The 20,379-nt window shown below is 52.2% G+C and overlaps 1 protein-coding gene across 1 annotated transcript; it reads left to right on the plus strand.

Annotated features, from left to right (window-relative positions):
• The first annotated feature begins 18,644 nt into the window (after positions 1-18,644).
• LOC134154325 (olfactory receptor 14A16-like) lies at positions 18,645-19,580 on the plus strand. Its single transcript, XM_062601077.1, has one exon. The coding sequence runs from the start codon at positions 18,645-18,647 to the stop codon at positions 19,578-19,580; it is 936 nt and encodes a 311-aa protein (XP_062457061.1).
• The last annotated feature ends 799 nt before the right edge of the window (positions 19,581-20,379 follow it).

Consider the following 20,379-nt stretch of genomic DNA (forward strand, 5'->3'; position numbering starts at 1 on the left):
GGGACCACATTTCACAGCGACAAGTCTGTGCTCAGCCCTGGTGCCACAGCTGAGGTTCCACATTCCAAATATACACGAATGCACAAAGCCTGGCACGCAAACAGCAGGAAGTAGAGATGCACAACCTGTGACAGAACTGCTACATTCTGAAGCACCCTGAGGAAGCCTATGGATCATGGAGCCTGATTCTCATGGGGGGACTTTAATCTCCCTGACTCTCACTGGGAAAGCAGTGAAGCAGGATTCAAACTATCCAGGGGGATTCTGGAGGGTGTGGAGGACCACCTCCTACCACAGCTAAGCCAGATATACCAACAAAGGTGCCATTTTCCTGACCTTGTAACCTGTCAATGGGGAAGAACTGATCATGGATGTGATATTCAGTGTCAGGCTTGTAAAGAGGAGAAGCAGACTCCAGACTCTGGCGGTCAGGAGAGCAGACTTGGGCCTACTAGGAGGGCTGGTAGAGGGGTCCCAATGGAGGCACCTCTGAAGGACCAGGAGTGCTTGATAGTTGAGTCAGGAATTCTTTGCAAGAACACAAGTCTATGGCATTGGATGGGCTGCAGCTGAGAATGCTGAGAGAGCTGGCAGCTATCTTCAAGGCCACTTTCTATCATCTTGGAAAGGTGTGGAGACTCGAGGAGGCCCCAATGTCTGGAGAAAGGCAAAGTGGCATCTATCTTCCACAAAGGTCACAGGGACAAACTGGGGAAGTATAGGCTGTTCAGCCTCACTTTGATCAGGCGAGTGTCATGGAGTGAGTCTTCTCTGATCACAGTTCTGGGCCCATAAAGGAGAAGAAGGTGACTGGGAACATTCCATATAGGTTTACCAAGGGTAAATCATGCATCACCAACTGCATGGCCTTCTAAGTTAAAAGAACTGTATTGGTGAACCATCAGAGAGCAGTGAACATCAGTTAACTCGAGCTTAGGAAGGCTTGCAACAGTTTCTCCCACAGAAGACTTGCACACCGATTAGGTCTTCATGGTCTGAATGCGTAGATAACCAAATGGCCACATAATTGGATGATGAGGCTCAGAAGATACTGGTGAAAGGACGGTACTCTTCCTGAAGAGTTCAAGAGTAATGGAGTAACACAGGCTCCTTCCTGGAACCTGTCCTGTTTTAAACCTTCATGAATGACCCGGAGAGGGTAACTTTCAGCACGCTTGTAGATGACTCCAACCTGAGTGGGGAGCAGTCTTATGCTTGAGGGCTGCCACTGAGAGGGCCCTAGATTGGCAGGAGGAAAGCCAGGTCAGGAATCTCATGAAATCCAGCAAGGACAAGGGCCATGTCCCTGCACTTGGGACAGAAGAAAATCCTGCAGAGATACAGGCTGGGGACTGAGTGTCCATGGAGTAGCTCTGCAGAAAAGGACCTGAGGATTTGGGCAGACAGAAGGCAAAGTATGAGACAGGTGTGTGCCCAGGCAGCAGAGAAGGCCAACAGCAGCCTGGGCTGTATGAATAGGAGCATGGCCAGGAGGTCAAGGGATGTGATTATTTCCTTCTCCTTGGAACCTTCTAGACAGAATGTGCAATATTGCATCCAATTTTGGGCCCCCAGAACAACGACCTCCCTGTACAAGGAGGTCATCAAGAAGGTAAAGATAGGTTCTGCATAACAGTGTGTGGCAGGATAAAGAGAGACAACGACTGTAAGTTGAAGCCAGAGAGAAACAGGCTGAAGAGAAGCAGAAAACCTCTCTGCTGAGAGGATGTTCAAGCACCTGAATGCATTGCCCATCTTGTTATCTTGCTGGAGGCACCACAGGTCAGGGGGAGCCATCAACAGACACATATTAACACTGCCACAGGACAGCCTCAGTCTGGGGGGAACTTGAGAAATGGAAGGATTCAGCCAGCAGAAACCTCATCAAGTCTTACAAAGAGAAGTGGCAAGTGCTGCACCTAGGAAAGAAAAACCCTGTGTATCAGGATAGTTTGGGACCTGACCAACCCAGGAGTGGTTTCATCCAGGAGAAGGCCTGAGTGTTACGAGGGATGCCCTAGGAGCCATTGGTGCATTCTCCCTCCCTCAGAATAAGGCCAAAAGCCTACGGGGCTGCATTAGGACGAGCATGGCCACCCAGACAAGGGGAGTTATTATCCTCCTCAACTCACCTCGAGTGTGCCCCATTTGGGGTTTTCAGAAGCAGTTCTTGGTAGTGGGAAGCAGCATGGAAGTGGAAAGAGCTACAAAACTATAGCTTGAGTAGCCCAGACTGGACAGTAGGCTGAAGAAATATCACTCCAAGGGTAGTGCTGTGGTGCAAAAGGTCCCCAGAAACAGTCTGTGATCAGCCGATGGTTGTGCGTTTCCAAGAACAGCCAGTGAGGACTGAGAGATATCAGTAAGGGAGGGGAGAATCTGGAGAGAAATCAAAGTGGAGAAGCAGGCTGGGAGTCTACAGTCTCCAGGGACACAGGCACAGGAGTGGGACAGCACAGAATGGCCTGAGTTGGAAATGGCCAAGGGCCCTGGCAAGGCTGAAGGGCCCTGACAGTACTGACGTCTGTGTCTCCTTGGCTATGGCTGTTCTCTCTGCCACTGAGCCCCACCAGGAGACACCGGGGCCTCGTTGCCTCCTGGCAGCCCAGGGAGCCCAGGAGGAATCATGTGGTTGTCCTGCACTTAGTACTGCACACCCCCACCTGCACGCTGCCCCAGAAACAGGCATGGGCAATGGGAAAGGGAAAGGATCTCCCTTCCTAGGGATTTGGTGTCCGATGACTGTGCTCGGGCATTTTGCTTGATAAAACACATCAAGGGTTGAGAATCAGAGCTGTCTGCACATTTGCTTTGCCTGCCTGTAATCCGTGAGTACAATTTTCTGCTCTAATTAGCCCCTGGGGAGTCTTTGTGGATAACAGTCCTCCGTGGGACCCATTAATACTTGAGAAAACTTGGGCTTTGCTTCTGACTTCTACTGCTGGAATATTTCTTCAGGTTCCTCTCAGGAGCTGAGTTCCATCAACTTAGCACCACATGTACTGTGGGGCTCATTAAAATGAAAAAAGCCCTGACGAACCATGCCCCTCACTGTAATTTTCTTCAGATCCTGTAGTCTAATTGGAGAGGTGTCAAGAGTGTAGCTGAAAGATGGAGACTTCAATAATACACAAGAATTCCTACTTTTGAGGGTTTCTTTTAGGATTATTATTTTGGAGCTTTCAGAAGAAGTGACAGCAACAGTCTCCTGTTGAGATCCATCCAGAGTGTCTCCTAGGGAAGTCAGGACATCTAGGAAAAGCAGTGTCCTGGAGGTCAGACCCTGGGAGGACAATCTTCCTCCCCATGTCCCCAACACAGCCAGTGCTCTCCTCAGCCACCTGGGACTGACATCACTCTTGGTAAAAGCTAACCTTATTCCACTCAAGTCTGCAACTCAGTGTTACAGCTCATATGTCCCAATTCCATCCTGCTTTACCTAGAGAACTAGCTGCAAATCATCAAGCAAGGACTTTTTTTTTTTATTGCAAAAACATAAAAAGAAAATAAAAAGACAGAAACAAAATATGATAGAGTTTCATTAAAATAATTACACTCCTCAACACTATACTAAGTTGCCTTCAATGAGGTTCACTTTCCACAAGAGACAGCCTCTCTAGAAATCTTTCGGACAGATAGGAAACCGTAGATAGAAACAGAATTAAAGACTTGGCTAAAGGGACAGATTTCGGAAGATGGAATAAGCCTTAAACTCCCTGAAGGGCAAATCAGCAGCTCAGTATCTTTATGAATCAAGGGTAAGAGGAGGAGGAAAACTGCAAAAAGGGGAAACTTAAAATGTCCAGCTAGGGTGCTGTAAAGGTGATGACAGAAAATGTCAATTTAACTGGAGCATGTGGAAAAAGAAGAGAGAGTAACACAGCTCCTACAGGTCCCAGGCCATGCTATGGGCTGTGCTGCTCTTGGGCCTCTAGGACCAGGCTGTGTTTCTGTACAAACATCTGGAAAAGCCTTGATGTGAGGCCCTAGAGAAAAGAGATTTTTCCTGGTTACTCTGAGCCACTCCTGCAGAACTCAAGGCACATGGAGGGAAACCCACCCCACCCACACAAAACCCACTGCTCTCCCCACACACCTTCCTGGACCCTCACAGCAGCAGCAGGAGAGGATGCAGGGGCATGGCCATGTCCTAGACTAGCCTCCATGAGGCCTTCAGCTACACAACGTGAAACATCTTCAAGTGAGCTCTCTAAAGCAACACTTCCCATGCCCCAGGTGCCTAGAAAAGTCTTTGAGCAGACATACAATAGACAAGGTAAAGAGATAAGGGTGCAGGGCTGGGGCTCACAGCATCAGCTAGGCAGTGCCAAGGGCTGAATAAGTGACCCAAAGAAGTAAAGGAGTCCCTCCATTTGCAGTGACTTGGAAGCCCCATCTCTGACAGTATTCAAGGGGGATGGAGCTTCCCTTCTGCAAGAGTCGCCCAAGGACAGTGCAAAACTAGGACAATCAGGAAGGCTGGGTGTAGGGACATTCTCAAACTCCAGCAGCTGCAGAGCTGGGAGCTGGTCACTGCACAAACACCTCAATGAGCCAAAGGCAGGTCTGGAGGCACAGCACTGCCTTTCGGGCTCTGCACCGGGGCCTGGACTGCAGCACTGCACTGCATGGGCATGTCCTCAGAAGCCCAGGGTCAAAAATGTGGGGGATTCAGGGAGCCAGGGCTGCACAGTCTCCCAAGATAGGCAGGGTGCTGGGGTTATGCAGGGTGTCATGGGCTGTACCCGGGGAGAAGCACTGCCCCAAGGTGACATGGAAAAGCCCAAGGACCAACAGAGCTCCAGAGATGAGAACTGCTTTCCCCAGGCTCAGCCAGACAGAAAGCTGGGCAAAATTCATGGAAAAGGGGAACACTTCTTCATATTTACTACTGGTCTGCCCTGTGGCTTTGGAGACTGGCAAGGACCAGCATCCCAGGCAAAGCCCTCTGGATGGTGTGTATTAAGGGCACATTTGCTCTTTTGTGGCATCTCATCTCCATCTCAAGCACTGCAGACCAGGAAATCTTGCTGAGAATTTTTTTTTTAATCTGTTTTGGTGCTTCAGGGAGGAAGACTACATCCTGTCCTATGCTGTTCTGCATCCTACTTCTACAAAGAGAGTGACCCACAGTAGCTATCAGTTTTGAAGCTCACCAAAGCAACCCACAGGGGAAAGCAGTTATGAAGCTCACTAAAAGCATCTCAGTGCCTGGTCACACTTTGTGCTGTCATGCGGATGTCATATGACTCTGATCCTGTCTTTGAAGGATGTCAACCTCCAATCCAAACCCCAAAACCACAACTTCCTGCAGAGGTCTGCCCCGTGCAGAGACCTGTCGGTGCAGGGGCACAGACATGACCTCTCTAGTGCCTCATTTTAAATGTTTCACAGCCTTTGGAACCATCTGGAGATGTTCCTGAAGGGTTTATTAGAAATATTTGGAACTTAACTGGGATGAGGGGAGGCGACTACTTTCCAGGACATGATGGGAAATCTCTGTGTGCTCTCCCTCGCTGTGCCATCTCCATGGGAATGACCTACTGAGCTCCAGATGACACTAGCTGAGGTCACAGTGGGATGTGACACATCACAAGAAGGTCTCCCTGGTGACATGGTGATGTCCTCACTTCCCTGCGAGGCCCAGGCGCTGCTGGGCACTGCTCTCACCCTCCCCACTGCTGCCCTTCAGAGCTGCTTCATGGCAAGCAGCAGGGACAGGAGGCAGCGGGAACATGTTGGGACTGCTCGCTAACGGGCAGAGGAGCAGGGACATCTTGGAGGGGAGTTTTGTGTGACCAGACAGGAAGAGCATCCTTCCTCCCTGCATCGAGAGGTGAGCTGAGGGCAAGGGAGCAAGGCAGACGGAGACCTCCTACACTGACACGATCAGCTTGGACTCCAGCTGTTTATTCCCAAGTCTCCTATGCTCTGCACCAAGGGTAAGGGCTGCAGGGGCTCCTTCATGACATGTTGCACAGAAACTGTTAACTGCAAAAATGGCTGTGGGCCCTGATCTGTGGGGTGACTGGGCAGTGTGGGGGCTGCCACAAGAGCCCTGCCTGAGGGTGCTGCCTGGTTCAGGGCAGTATGTGGCAGCCAGGACTGCTGGGTCCTGGGAATGGGGCTGCCCTGAGCCCTAAGGCTCCTGAGCTCCTGGGGCTCCTCAGCCCGTTGGAGTGACCCCCCTGGGGCCCAGCCCAGCCCCACAGAGAGCTGCCCCTGCCTGGCCATGGCCCAGCCCTGATGGGCCCAGCACAAGCGCTGTCAAGCCCCAGGGCTGCTGTGGGGAGGGGGCCGGGGCAGAAGGGGCGAGAGGACACGGCCCTGCCCTGCCCTGGGGGCAGCAGCACGCTGCCTGTGGCCTCCAGTACACTGGCCATGACCAGGGCCCCCACGCTGGCACCAGGGCTAGCACCAGCACAGGCCCCAGGGCTGCCCCCCACACCTGGCACGGCCCCCGGGCGCAGGGCAGCAAGGAGCCCCATGGGGCCCCTGCGGCAGAGCCCAGCCCTGCGGGGCAGTGGCCAGGCCCAAGGGCCCCACACTGCCCGGGCACCCGGCACGGGGCTGCCCTGAGGCCCTGCAGCGCCCCGCACTGCCGCCCACAAGATGGCGCCATCCCGCGGCAGGAGGAGAGGGGAGGGGAGAGAAGGGGAGGGTCGGGGCTGCCACGGGGGTCACATGGGGGTTGGGGACAGCGTTGCCATGGCAGTGCCCTGGGGCTGCAAGGGCAGGGGGCAGGGCTGGGCCTGACTGACGGCTCTGCCAGCCAATCGGAGCGCAGCCTGTGGCTCAGCCCTGCGGAAGGAGCCAGGTGCCTGTGCTGTGGGGCGGCTTCTCCCTCTGCCTGGGCCGTGAGGCCCTGCTGCCTTCAGCCCCGTGGTCACTGCTCCCGTGTGATGCTCCTGTCAGGAAATGCTCCCCAGAATCACTTGCAGGCCTTTCCCCAGCTCCTGTGTCAGGCATGCGGCTGTGGTGGTGACTCTGATCTCTTCCTGAGTCCCTGATGGGCCAGAGTCAGCCTCACGGCTGTAAGTGCAGACCTGGCGTCTGACTTGGGGCTTCTTCCTCAGGACAGGCTTGTACCCCTGCACCAGTCTCTGAGGGAGTCCAGGTAGAATTTTTATGCTGCTAAATGAATTAAGAGAAGGTGAGAGCAGTGACATTGGTAATGTCTTTTATCCAGTGTCTGTGTGCTGCAGAAAATTCTGCCCCATCAAAACCATAGGGGGCTGCTGAGCTTTTTCTCCAAGATGTGGATGATATCTCTGAGGGTTGATGTGTCCTGAGGGTCCCCTAGCTGCAGCCATGGCTGGTCGTGTGCACTGTATATCCCTGATGTATAGCTGCATGTTGGGTGGCAGCCCTCTGTGAGGTGAGGAGCGGGCATGTGGTGTGTCAGAGTGGTGGGGTACCTTGTGGTGGGCAGAGACGATACCCCAGTGTCCTGGTGCTCATCACAGGAGGAGGTGTCTGGAGAGAGCAGTGCTCTTTGTGAGGAGTGCCTTAGGCTGAGGGGATGAGGATCACTGTGTGGTGAGGAGGTGGCTTGGCTTGCAGCAGCCAGGTACCTTGATGGTGTGAGGCAGGGATGGTGGCAGCCTGCTGCCTTGTGTGTGATGAGGTTCAGGCCTTGTGTTTCCTCAGCTCTTGCCAGGATGTGCAGGCAGGATGCTGCCTAAAGGGCAGGGAGTGTTTCTGCTTGCTCTGAAGTGTGAACCAAGGCTGCTTTTTCCCTTTCTGCTCGCTTGCTTTTCTTCACGAGAGCTTTCCCTTGCAGCAGAGTTTGCTGAGGGAGGAGAGGGCCATGTGCGTTGCTCATTGCTGGCTGGGCGTTAGTGTGCTGGAAGCTCCTTGGAGGAGTGAAAGCTTTGCAGAGAGAGGGTCTTTGTATATGGGTAATTATGTTCCTAGGAGATGAATTGGAAGGTGCTGCTCCCTTGCTGTGCCAGATCTCCCTAGGCAAGGAGTCCCTTTGAGTAGGCGAGCCAAGCAAGAGTGCCCTGCGAGGGCTGCACCTCTCCTCCTCCCAGCTGCAATCTCTGAATTCTCCCATCATCCTGCTGTCTGTGATGCAGCAGGGACACAAGAGAGCAGCCCACATGCAGGCAGGAGTGTGCTAGGTGTGGTGTTGTTAGGTGCTGCCACTACTGACATGGGCAAGGCGCTGTGTTTTCTCCTGAGCCTTGGATGGGTGTGAGGAGCCCCACTTAGCTCTAGATGCATTGCTGCAAGTTGCTGGAGCCAAGGGAGTGGTGGTGAGCACAGCCGTTGTCCAAGGTAGCTGCCATCTTTTGGGCAGGCATTGAGGACCTTGTGTGCTTGAAGCCCTTGACCCTTGGTGTTTTCTGCCTGAGCACTTTTAGAGTTGCCCCTCCTTTTTTGAGGGGAGAGTCCCAGAGCTCTTGCAGTGTAACCACTCTTGTTTTCGATCTCGTCCCTGCTGAGGCCTGAGGGGATAGTCTCCCTGCAATGCTGAGAAGTCAGGGTGCCCATGAGGGGAGCCCTGAGGGTCAAATACTTTATAAGAGAGGAAAGAGAAATGGTCCTTCCTCCAGCCTGCCCCCTCGTGCCGGTTTAGAGGACAGTGTCTTGCACGAAAAATGGGTAAAAACAAGCTTGGCTCTCCCACACCTTCTGTGAGGCATGTCGGGAGGCAGTGTGTCACAGTGCAGTGGGTACCCTGTGGTGGGGGTGGGGGCCCCAGTGTGTTGGTGCTGTGTGCAGGAGGAGGTGTCTGGAGGGAGCAGTGCTATGGGAGCCCTGCCAGGCTGGGAGAAGGGAGCACTGTAAGGTGAGGACTTGAGTTCACTCCCAGGGCCCAGTGTGCCATCACAGTGTCCTTCCTGGGCATGTGATGTGGGGATTGTTGGTGGCCGTGTTCCCTCCTTGGAGCATCCCCGTATGACCCAGAGATGATCACTGTTTGCTGATGCCTTAATGACTTTCTGTTGAATCCGGACACTCATTGCATCTTCCCATCACAGGCCCTAAGCCATTCGAGTCCTTCAGAGAGATGGGGAGTTACTCAAATGAGTCAGAGCCATTTCTCCTCTTTGTGCCTGCCCAGACCCTTACAGATAGTGGTGTGCCACCACAGAGGAAGTCAGACCCCTTGGGGTGATGGGTGGCTTTGAGGTGCCTGTCTTTGGTCAGCACTCAAGGTGGCAGCTCCAAAGCCACTGGTCCCTTGGGAATGCAGTCCTAAAATAGCAAATGTATTGAGCCTGCAATGGTGGAGGACCTGTGGAGGTGGGGGTCCAGCAGCCTGATCAAGGCACGGCCTAGAGGGTGAGGATGCTCCAGTCCTTGTCCCGTCAAGTTCTGAATATCTCCCAGGATGGAGTCACAATCTCTCTGGGCCTTCTCTTGCCTGGGCTGAACATACCCAGCTCTTCCAGCCTCTCCTCATCTGCCCCATGCTTCAGCCCCTCACCATCATGGTGTCCTCGTGTTGGACTTCCTCCTGTGTGTCAGTGCCTTTCAGGAACTGGGAAGCTCTGACAAGTCCAAGCATCCAAAAAAAGAGTCTTAGTTTTGCCAAAACCAGGAGTCCAGTGTCTCCAAGGGCCCAGATGTCTGTGCTCTGATGATTGTTTGCTTCAGTACAGAGGGGAGACATTTGCCCCGGGCTGCTGTGACTATGTAAGGCCAGCAGAACTGATGATAACCCTCCAATTCTTTCTTCTAGGTTCCTCCACTCATGTAGGCTCCCAGTGCAGTTCCAGTGCCCGCATGGATGGAGGGAGGATGCCAGGGTGCATCCCTGTAGCTGTCAACATCTTTGCAAACATCGCGACCCTCTGAAAGCAGCTGCAAGTGACTGAGGTGAGGCTACATATGGATGCAAAGGCTCCCCTCAATGCACCTGGCTGCCATGGGTGACAGGGTGTGAGTTCACCTCCTGGTACCTCTGCTCTCCTTCTGCTTCCTCATGCCACAAAAGCTGTTACTACTGGCCTGCTCAGCGAATGCTGTCGTGCCCCCTCCTTTCCTATGGGGCTATAAAATGGCCATTAAGATGAATTAAAGACTCTTTTAAGGAAGTGCAGCATTTCTTCAAGGCCCATGTCTAAGTGCCTGAAAGCCTCCTGTGTGTGAGCTGATGAAGTCTCACAGTACTTGGGCTTCTCACCCTGCAAGGGATGAAGATGTGCCCAGTGCCAGGCAGCATGTGGCATGAAGGCATCAGCCAGTGCCCAAAAACCCAGGTGAGGACACATATCTCCTGTTCCAGAGCCTGTGCCCCCAGGGCAGCTGGCATTTCAGCAGACATCCAGTCTGGGGCGGTCTCCTTGCTGGGGCCTCGTTTCAAAGCCTCTGCACCCTTTCTCCCTTCACAGAGCCTCCCTGCCCAACTAATGAAAGGAAAGGGACAGAGGTTGCTTTGTGCTCAGGAGACCTGCAGGACCTCCAAGTGTTTCTGAATTGTGTCTGTAACTTCAGCATTAGAAAACAAATCCCTTAACTGTTGTCCCCAGGTGGAGGTTCATGGCATGGTGGGGTCTGGGGACGAGGCAGCAGCCTGCTGTGCCCACAGGGAGCAGCATCCTTCCCTCTGAAAGCAGCAGCATTGCCCAAGGAGCCAGCTGTGGCCCTGGTCTTATGCTCAGGTTTTTCCACATGCCTTGTGAGCCCAGAGAGCCTTGGCCATTTTCTGGTGTCACCACAAGAGCTTCTGTGTGTGTCTGGGCTGAGTAGCCAGGGGAAGGCAGCGAGCAGAGCAGTGCCTGGGGAGTGTGCAAGTGGTGAGTGTCCTGCATCCTGAAGGGAAAGGCTCTGGGGATTTGTCCTGCCTGTGGCTTTGGTGTGGTGATCCAAAGAACTGTGCAGACAGGCAGACTCATGGCTGTTTCTGATGGATGACCAGTTGTCTCTAAGTTCCTGTTGATTTTTCCTGCCTTGAGGACACACCCTGGGAAACTGCTAGTCCCCTCCCGCTGCATAGACCTGTCCCAATGGCTTTTGTGTCTGGAGAGAGTTTGTTGCTAGCATTTTACGGAAGCTGCTCTGTTCCCCCTCTCCTGCTCTTTGTGAAGAGAGGGAGAGGAAGCAACAGCCATGCGGCTGCAGGAGCGAGAAAGCCTCGCTTGTCTTGCATGGGAGCAACCAGTGGGCTGCTCACCTTCCCCACCGGGAAGAAGTGGTGAGAGACATGCCACCCAAGACACACAGCTGTAAGCAGTGGGTTCACAAGAGACCTGGGAGCACAGATGTCCCACTGTTATCTCTGAAGTTCAAATGAAGAGTTTAAGACATGCAGTCACATATGGCCATTCCAGCGTGTCTGACTTCCCGGAGTACTTCATACACCAGCAGAAGGTGGCAGGCCATGAAAGCAGCCAGGCCGAACATGGCTTGGATGCTGAGAGTGACTTTTTTCCCCTGGTGTGCCTGATAGGTCAGTTAAAGGCACATGTATGATATGTGTGCCTGTAAAGTCACTTGGGACTATGTTAAAAACAGGTCAGTAGAAGGCATGTTCCTTGGATGTTGCTTGTGAGGTCACTTTGATCTCTGGGGTTGATCGACCATCAGCAGGCTCTTGGTTGGTGCAGGTTCCTGTGATTTCACCTCTGTGCATTCTCCAATTAAGCAGAAAACCGATTAATAGCTTCAGTGTGGACTTTGAGGTCCTTTCTGCCTGAGTACCTGATAGGCCAGCAGCAGGCTCATGGGGAGGATGGGTGCTTGTGAGGTCTCTTTATCCTCAGTACCTGATAGGTGAGCTGCAGCACCTGGCTTGGATGCTGACTGTGAAGTGACTTCTGCCTCAGCACCTCATGGGCCAGGGAGAGGCACCCACCTGCTGCTTGTGCAGATTGGGAGGTGCTTCTGCCTCAGTCCGTGATAGGCCATGTGCAGCAGGCACATGGCTTCGAGGCTTAGTGTGAGCTCAGTGGTGCCTCGGTGTGGGATAGGCCAGTAGCAGGCACATTGCTGCTGCTGCCACTTGCGAGGTCGATGGTGACTCAGTAGCTGATAGGGCAATTGCAGGGACATGGCTTCAGGGCTTAATGTGAGGCCCCTTTTCAATTCATACCTGGTAGGCCAGCATCAGGCCCATTACTGCTGGCTGTCTCAGTGAGGATGTTGTGCCTGAGAACCTGAGAGAGCAGCCACGTGCACGTGGCTTTGGTGATGATGCTGAGATCACTGTGTCTCAAGGCATGCTAGACCAGGAGCTGGCACCTTGCTGCTGTTTGTTCTTGTGGGGTCCTTTCTGCCTTAGCCCCTCACTGGCCAGCACAGGCATATTGGTGCGGTTAACGCTCGTAAAGCCACTTCTGCCTCAGTCCCTGATGGACCGGGAGTGGTCACATGGCTTTGATGCAGGTGTTGAGGTCACTTGTGCCTGTGGCCCTGGTAGGTCAGTGCCAGGCCCATGGCTGCTGTTTGTGCTTGTGAGGTCACTTCAACCTCAGTACCTGGTCGGCCAGCAGGAGGTACATGGCTGTGACGCACCAATAGAGGAACATTCGGGAGTCTTTCAGGTTCCAGGATTAGTCACACTGAGCTTGAGAGAAATTGTTTGTCAAGTACAGGAGTTTATTAGAGATAAGTGATTCTGCCCATATGACCCATGTTACCCACCAGTAACAGTTTTCCCAGACTGTTCTCATCCTTCAGTTGGAATTGAGTCTGGCAAGGGATGTTAAGGACAATAGGAAGGGCTTCTTCAAATACATCAGTAGCAAGAGGAGGACTGGGGAAAGTGTGGGACCACTACTGAATGAGGCAGGGGCCCTGGTGACAAAGGCTCCAGAGAAGGCAATATTACTGAATGCCTTCTTTGCTTTAGTTTTCACTGCTAAGGGCAGCCCTTATGAATCCTTCAGCCTGGATGTTAGGGAGAAAGTCTGGAGAAGGGAAGAGTTTCCTTTGGTCAAGGACGATCAGGTTAGCGATCTGGGCAAACCTGATGTCCACAGCTCGGTGAGTCCTGAAGGGATGTCCCCACGGATACTGAGGGAGCTGGGGGACGTTGTTGTCAGGCCACTCTCCATCATTTCTGAAAGGTTGTGGAGAACTGAAGAGGTGCCGGAGGCCTGGAAGAAAGCCAATGTTACTCCAGTCTTCAGAAAGGGCAAGAAGGAGGACCCAGGCAAATCCAGGCCAGTCAGCCTCACCTCCATCCCTGGAAAGGGGATGGAACAGCTCATTCTGGATGTCATCTCCAAGCATATGGAGGAGAGGTCAGGAGTAGTCAGCATGGATTCCCCAAGGGGAAATCCTGCTTAACCAATCTGATAGCCTGCTAGGATGGCATGACTGACTGGGTAGATGAGGGGAGAGCAGTGGACATTGAGTACCTTGACTTCAGCAAAGCTTTTGACGCTGTCTCCCATAACATCCTCCTAGAGAAGCTCAGGAAGTGTGGGTTAGATGAGTGGGCAGTAAGGTGGATTGAGAACTGGCTGAATGGCAGAGCTCAGAGGGTTATCACCAGTGGTGCGGAGTGTAGTTGGAGGCCTGTGGCTAGTGGAGTTCCCCATGGCTCAGGACTGGGTCCCATCCTGTTTGACTTCTTCATCAATGACCTGGATGAAGGGACAGAGTGCCTCCTCAGCAAGTTTGCTGATGATACCAAGCTGGGAGGAGTGGCAGAGCCACCTGAGGGCTGTGCTGCCATTTAGAGAGACCTGGACAGGCTGGAGAGCTGGGCAGAGAGGAACCTCCTCACATTCAACAAGGGCAAGTGCAGGCTCCTGCTCCTAGCAAGGAATAACTCCTTGCACCAGTAGAGGCTGGGGGCTGACCTGCTGGAGAGCAGCTCTGCAGAGAAGGACCGGGGAGTGCTGGTGGACAAGCATTTGACTATGAGCCAGCAGCATGAACTTGTGGCCAGGAAGGCCAATGATCTCCTGTGGTGCATTACAAAGACTGTTGCCATCAGGTCGAGGGAGGTGATCCTGCCGCTCTACTCAGCCCTGGGGAAGCCACCTCTTGAGTACTGCGTCCAGTTCTGGGCTCCCCACTACAACAGAGACATGGAGCTACTGGAGAGAGTCCAGCGTAGGGCTACAAGGATGATCAGAGGGCTGGAGGTCCTCTGCCCTATTAGGAACGGCTGCGAGAGCTGGGCCTATTTAGCCTGGGGAAGAGAAGACTGGGGGGGGGGGTCTTATCAATGTGTATAAGTACCTGAAGGGAAGGTGTCGAGGGGATGGGGCCAAACTCTTTTCAGCTGCCCCGTGTGACAGGACAAGAGGCAATGGGCAAAAAAAGAACCACAGGAAGTTCCACCTGAACGTAAGGGATAATTTCTTTCCTCTGAGAGTGACAGAGCACTGGAACAGATTGCCCAGAGAGGTTGTGGAGTCTCCTTCTCTGGAGATATCCAAGGCCCGCCTGGATGCAACCCTGTCTACCATGCTGTAGGTAATCCTGCTAGAGAAGGGAGGTTGGACTAGGTGATCTCCAGAGATCCCTTCCAAATCAGCCGTTCTGTGATTGAGTGATTCTGTTTGGAGGCTATTTTTGGACATGGCCATGCCCATACATCCCCTCCTGCTCCTGGCGTGAGGTTCCAGGAAGGTCTCTGGGAGAGCAGTGTGTTTAGCCTTTGCCTTGGAAATCAGGTGTGAGCTCCCTCTTTAGCCAAGCTTGACTCCGGATATGTCCACTGACTTTACAAACTACTGATATGGAGCATTCTTGTGCTTGATAGGTACTTAATTACTGCCAGCCTTTCTGGGCTCTTCTACCCTTCAGAGACGCCACCCTTGTCCATCCCATGGAAGAGGTCTGTACATCCAAGCTATCCCATCTCACACAGGGCGTCCTTCCCTCCATTTTCCCTGGTGGCCTCTGCTGAAGAACTTGCACCCTGTTTGTGAAGGACTCCAGTCATGCAATTGATCCCACCACATCTCTGTAATTCTAACCATGTGGCACTCCTGTGACACCTTGTGCATCTCCATTTGCTCCTTGTTGCACCCCAGGCTGCATATGTTTGTGTATATCTGGGCTACAGAGCATCTGTACAGAGCTGGCTGAAGATTTGTCCCAGGAAACATGTCACCAAGAACCATATGTATGGAAAGGCTTTGACTGCAGGTGGTGACATCACAGCATGGATAGCAGGTGGTAATGTAATAGTGAAAGGAGGTTCCCACTAAGAGAGCAGACCCTACAGTGCCCAAGGCCAGGGAGAAACGGAGCTGGGCTGCCCAGTACTGACAGGGGAGGGATTGGCTGCCTAGCTGACTCTGTGGCACCTTGGTGCCTGTGACAGACTTGAACCAATCTGCAGGCAGGACAAAGTTCCACTCAAGAAGTCCCTGAGGCCTGATTTGAAAGTGCAGAGACTTGAGTGGAGACCTTGGTGTGATGTGCCTCCCATTTGTGGAGCATGCTTGGACGTAGACAGTAGAGACTGTACCTAAAGGCAGTAGTGGGATTCAGTTGTTTAGGCACGTGGGGAAAACCCAAGATGCCCTGGGGCACTTGCCAGCAAAATCTCCAAGGGAGCATAAATTTCCTTAGGTCTCAAACTTTAACTACTAGAAACCTGTAGTTTTGCTGGACATGCAACATCTGACATGGCCCTGCCAGCCTATTTCTATGTCATTAAATCAGGTGTCTGCACTGAATTACGTGAGCTGTTTGTGTTTGTAACATTGGGATCTTCATATGTCTGAGCTTCAGAGTGAGTGGAGCACTAATTGTAGAAGGCATCTACTGTCATTTGAGATGGTCAAGGAAATTCCCCACCTATCCCTTAGCTGATGCTCCATAAGGATGTGGGTCTCCCAGTTGCTCCACCAGAGCAAACAGACAATGCACAGGCCTGGTACCACCTCTGACTCTTCCAGTGTCACCAGGTGTTTGCATGTGAGCAGCTGACTCCCAGCCTCCATCTCCAGTGATTATAATGGAGCTTAGCCAACATGCACCCATGCAGACATTCTCTGTTGTGCACCATTTCAGCTTGGGCAAGGGGAATCCCACCTCCTGTGTGTAAGTGGAGTTTACAGTAGGGAGCTGAATTCTGCTGCAGCCCAGGGCCTTCTAAATGGGCATGCAATGACCAGATTGTGTCATCTGAATGAGAACCTGAAGCATGTCAATGCTCATGTCAAAGGGCTCCCTTCTTGTCCACATCTAGGTATCCTCCCTCGTTAAGACACGGGAATATGGATTTCCAGGGTGGGGTGTTTCCACCTCTTGTAGATAACCATCCTCTGATGAAACAACTGACAAAGCTGTAACTGGTCTCTCTGTGTTGTTTAGAGAGGGACCAAAGGTGATCATTTTGCTTTACCTCTGTGAACATTTCCCAGGGGGAGGTAGCCCAAGGGACAGAGAAAGTCATGCCTTCAGCTGGGCCTCTGCTCCTGAGTGGGGCCAGGCTCCTGGGATGGAGGTAGCTCATGGCAAACTCGCAACACTGCCCAGAGACAGCTGCGTGCAGGAGCAGCTCCTCTGCAAAGAGCAGTAGGGCTCCGGGCACTGCCTGCTGCTGGTGACGTGAGATGAGACATGACAGAGAGGTAAAAGGCTGTGTGGAATGAGAGGACAGAGGAGAGCTTCTTGTGGGAGAAATCTTCACAGCCCTTGACACAGTAAGTCTCTGGCTGCAGGGCAATGCTATGGAGGGTTCCTGGAAGGGTCTCCTAAACCTTTCACATCCCTCAAGGATCACTCTCCTTTGTAGAGGAGAGCAGGATGCTTCAGAGCAGAGATCCCCTGCCACACTGCCACAGCACAGGGCATGCTGCTACTTTCTCCCAAGGACGGCTGCAGGGCTGTGAAGCTGGGATATGCACCCAGGTATGCGCAGGGCTGTGATTCAGAGCAGTGATGGCAGCACTGCAGGGAAGGTGAAGAAAAGGCTACAGAAAAGGGAAGGAGCTTTCCTTCCAGGTCTTTCAGTTTCCTAATACTGAGAGGAAGAAAAAGGGAAAGTGTTTCCTCTTTTTGACAAGAAACTAGGATTCACAAGTCTTCACTTTCAGAGATCAACAGGTCTGTGAGAAAGATCATCAAAGCCCTTCAACTCCCCTTCCCCCTACAGCAGCACCAGCAGCATCTTTATGGACTTCTCAGGGCTTTTGTGACCTACTCCTTAGGACCTGAATGCACAGAGATGCCCTTGGACAGTGCCCTGTGCTGGGAAGTTTCTGTAGGGCAGAACTGAGCACACACAGGGACAGGGTCTGTGTGCACTGACAGGGGAAATACATCTGGACAGAGGAAGCTCCAGGCAGCAGGAACAGCTGCAGGCAGTAGAGATGGGCAGAGAATGAGAGGGAGCTGCGAACAGAATCATCATGGAAGGATGGATATGGCCAAGTGAAGGTCAGTCCCTCTGATGCAGACACCTTCCTCTGAGCAAGCCTCCAGTTTCTCCCCTCCCACTCGGAAGAGTCCCTGCCCTGACAGCCATGGGGTCCAGGGTATAAGCCCCCTCCTTTGCAGCCAGACCTCTGGCAGAGGAGAGGGGTATCTCTCTTGCCACGAGCCCATCTCACGCTGCCCCACAAAGGGGTTGAGATCCACTGCCCTGCCATGTTGCCGTCAGTGAGGTTGCATGCCCAGCCAGGCAAGATGAAGCCTTGCCTGCCTTCCCATCTGCCTCTCTCCCCTTGCCTCCCTTGGCAGCAGAATCATGCTGTTGCTCCTTGTTTCCCCTCCATGATGCTCCTGTTCTTGCTTTTGGGCTTTCTGGGGTTGGGAATTTTCAGCTGCAGTTTAAACGATGATGCTGCAAGTCAGGAACAGAGGGGTCTGCTTGGGAGTGAGGTGTCCCCAGGCCCCTGCTAATCTGTGGAGCTCCAGAAAAAGGAGTCTGTGGGGTTTGGAAATGAACTGACTCTCCCTTAAGGAGACCCCATCTCCAGTCCTAAGAGTCATTTGACTGTTTCCTTATAGTGTCCTGCAGGCTACAAGCTGCCCTATAGAAAGGCTCTTCTGTCTCATATCATTGCTGTGATATCTGAGAGCCCCATACAGAAGGTGCAGAGATACTGGCAGTATGGAGATGGTGGTGGGAGACTGCAAATGAGCAGCTGAAAAGAGCCTTGTTTGTCCTTGGCTGGAAGGGGAGTGTGGAGAGCTCCCTCAGGTGCCTGGAGAAAGGGAGGAAAATTTGGAAACCTGCACTTTGAAACAGGACTCCTCTGCTCTCAGCAGGGGCTGGCTGCTTTTTAGAGTAACATCATCCTCCAGTTCAAATGGGCAGGAGCACAGCAGGGCAGGGAATGAGACTAACAGACAGGCGAGATGTCCCCTCTCGGCACCAAGTGCCAGTGGATGCTTTCCTCTCAGGACTCGAAATGGAAATGCCGAGGATTTCTGCTCTTAAGGAGCACTCCTCAGGGGTGACAGGGGCATCTCAAAGAAAATAAACAATATTAAGAAAATACCTGAAACTCATTTCTGTAACCATCATTCTTGAGAAGTGATGTGAAGATGCTGAGATGCTGAAAAGCCCTGCCACAAGATGAGTGGATTTCATTTGACAGAAACTGAGTGTCAGAGCTACTCACAAACAGAGATGCAATGTTAGATTTTTAATAACAAATGTAAATATTTATTAATTTCTTTTTATTTGTTTTGTTTTTTTTTTAAAGTCTCTCCTAACTTGTCCCTGTCTTTTCCTCCTTGGACAGCCCCCCCATACCCAGTTGGAGCTGATGTCCAACGGCAGCTCCTTCAACGAGTTCCTCCTCCTGGCATTTACAGACACACGAGAGCTGCAGCTCTTGCACTTCTCGCTCTTCCTGGGCACCTACCTGGCTGCCCTCCTGGGCAACGGCCTCATCATCACAGCAGTAACCTGCGACCACCACCTGCACACCCCCATGTACTTCTTCCTCCTCAACCTCTCCGTTCTGGACCTTGGCACCATCTCCACCACTGTCCCCAAATCCATGGTCAATTCCCTGTGGGACACCAGAGACATTTCCTACTTGGGATGTGCTACTCAAGTCTTTTTCTTTATTTTCTTATGTTCAACAGAGTATTATCTTCTCACAGTCATGGCCTATGACCACTATGTTGCCATTTGCAAACCCCTGCACTACAACATAATCATGGGCAGCAGAGCCTGTGTCAAAACGGCAGCAGCTGCCTGGGCCAGTGGTTTTCTCAATGCTCTCCTGCACACTGCCAACACATTTTCCATACCTCTCTGCCAAGGCAACACAGTGGACCGGTTCTTCTGTGAGATCCCTCAGATCCTCAGGCTCTCCTGCTCAGACTCCTACCTTACAGAAGTTGGGCTTATCGTGATTACTGCCTGTTTAGGCTTAGGGTGTTTTGTTTTCATCGTGGTGTCCTATGTGCAGGTCTTCACTGCTGTGCTGAGGATGCCCTCTGAGCAGGGCTGGCACAAAGCCTTTTCCATGTGCCTCCTGCACCTGTCTGCGGTCTCCCTGTTTGTCAGCACAATATTTTTTGCCTACCTGAAGCCCCCCTCCCTCTCCTCCCCAGCTCCGGATCTGGTGGTCGCTGTTCTGTACTCGGTGGTGCCTCCAACCGTGAACCCCCTCATCTACAGCATGAGGAACAAGGAGCTCAAGGATGCACTGAGGAAACTCATCCAATGGGTACAAGGTCAGCACCAATAACTGGCCCACGTGCATTCACTCACTAGGATGTCTAGAATCAAGGCTGTGTGTTCTGCATTTCCTTCTTGTCTCTTTTGCATCCATGTTAAAAACAAACAAAAAGTTCAGTTCATACTCCATCTCCCCAGAAATCTCTCATTTGAATTGGACCTAGAGGTTATGCTGAAGCAGGAAGCCTGGCTTCTCTCTGCATCAGCACTGATGGAGGTGTTGTCCCAAAACTGGGTGCTGTTACCCGGTGTGCAAGCAACACTGGGTCGAGATACTTGTTTATTTCATTTCTGCACAGAGATGGGTGCTAGGTGGTAGATCCTCAAAGCTAGCACACCTTCTCCCTTTCTCTTTCTTTAGTTACACACACTTTTCAGGGAGTGCTTTATATATAATTTTTCTATTGGTTACAGTTTTATTACATCACATATTCACTCTGCATTTGTGCTTTAACATTCCTGTTCATTAGCTTAAGAAGCAGAGAAGAAGGTGGTAACATCATTATCATGTCATTTCCGTCTCATTATTCATTTAAGGGTGTGTAGTTTAGTATGTTAATAAGCCTTAATGAACTTCTAGGTTACTCTGGGTTGTTCTGCTGTTTTTGTCTTGTCGACTCCTCACATTCTTCAAAATCTTGTGGTTTTCTCAAGGTTATTCGGCTGGAGTTCGTTGCCCTTTGCAAGACTGTTTTACAATATCCTCTCTCCCTTGTCCTTGAGTCTTGTTAAGTATTTGAGGGTTTCATCAGTATAACTCTAACAGAGGAACCTCACAGCCTGCAAGGCTGAGCTCGCTTGGATGCCTC

Source organism: Rhea pennata, unplaced genomic scaffold (genome assembly GCF_028389875.1).
Source record: "Rhea pennata isolate bPtePen1 unplaced genomic scaffold, bPtePen1.pri scaffold_23_2, whole genome shotgun sequence".
Classification (NCBI taxonomy): Eukaryota; Metazoa; Chordata; class Aves; order Rheiformes; family Rheidae; genus Rhea; species Rhea pennata.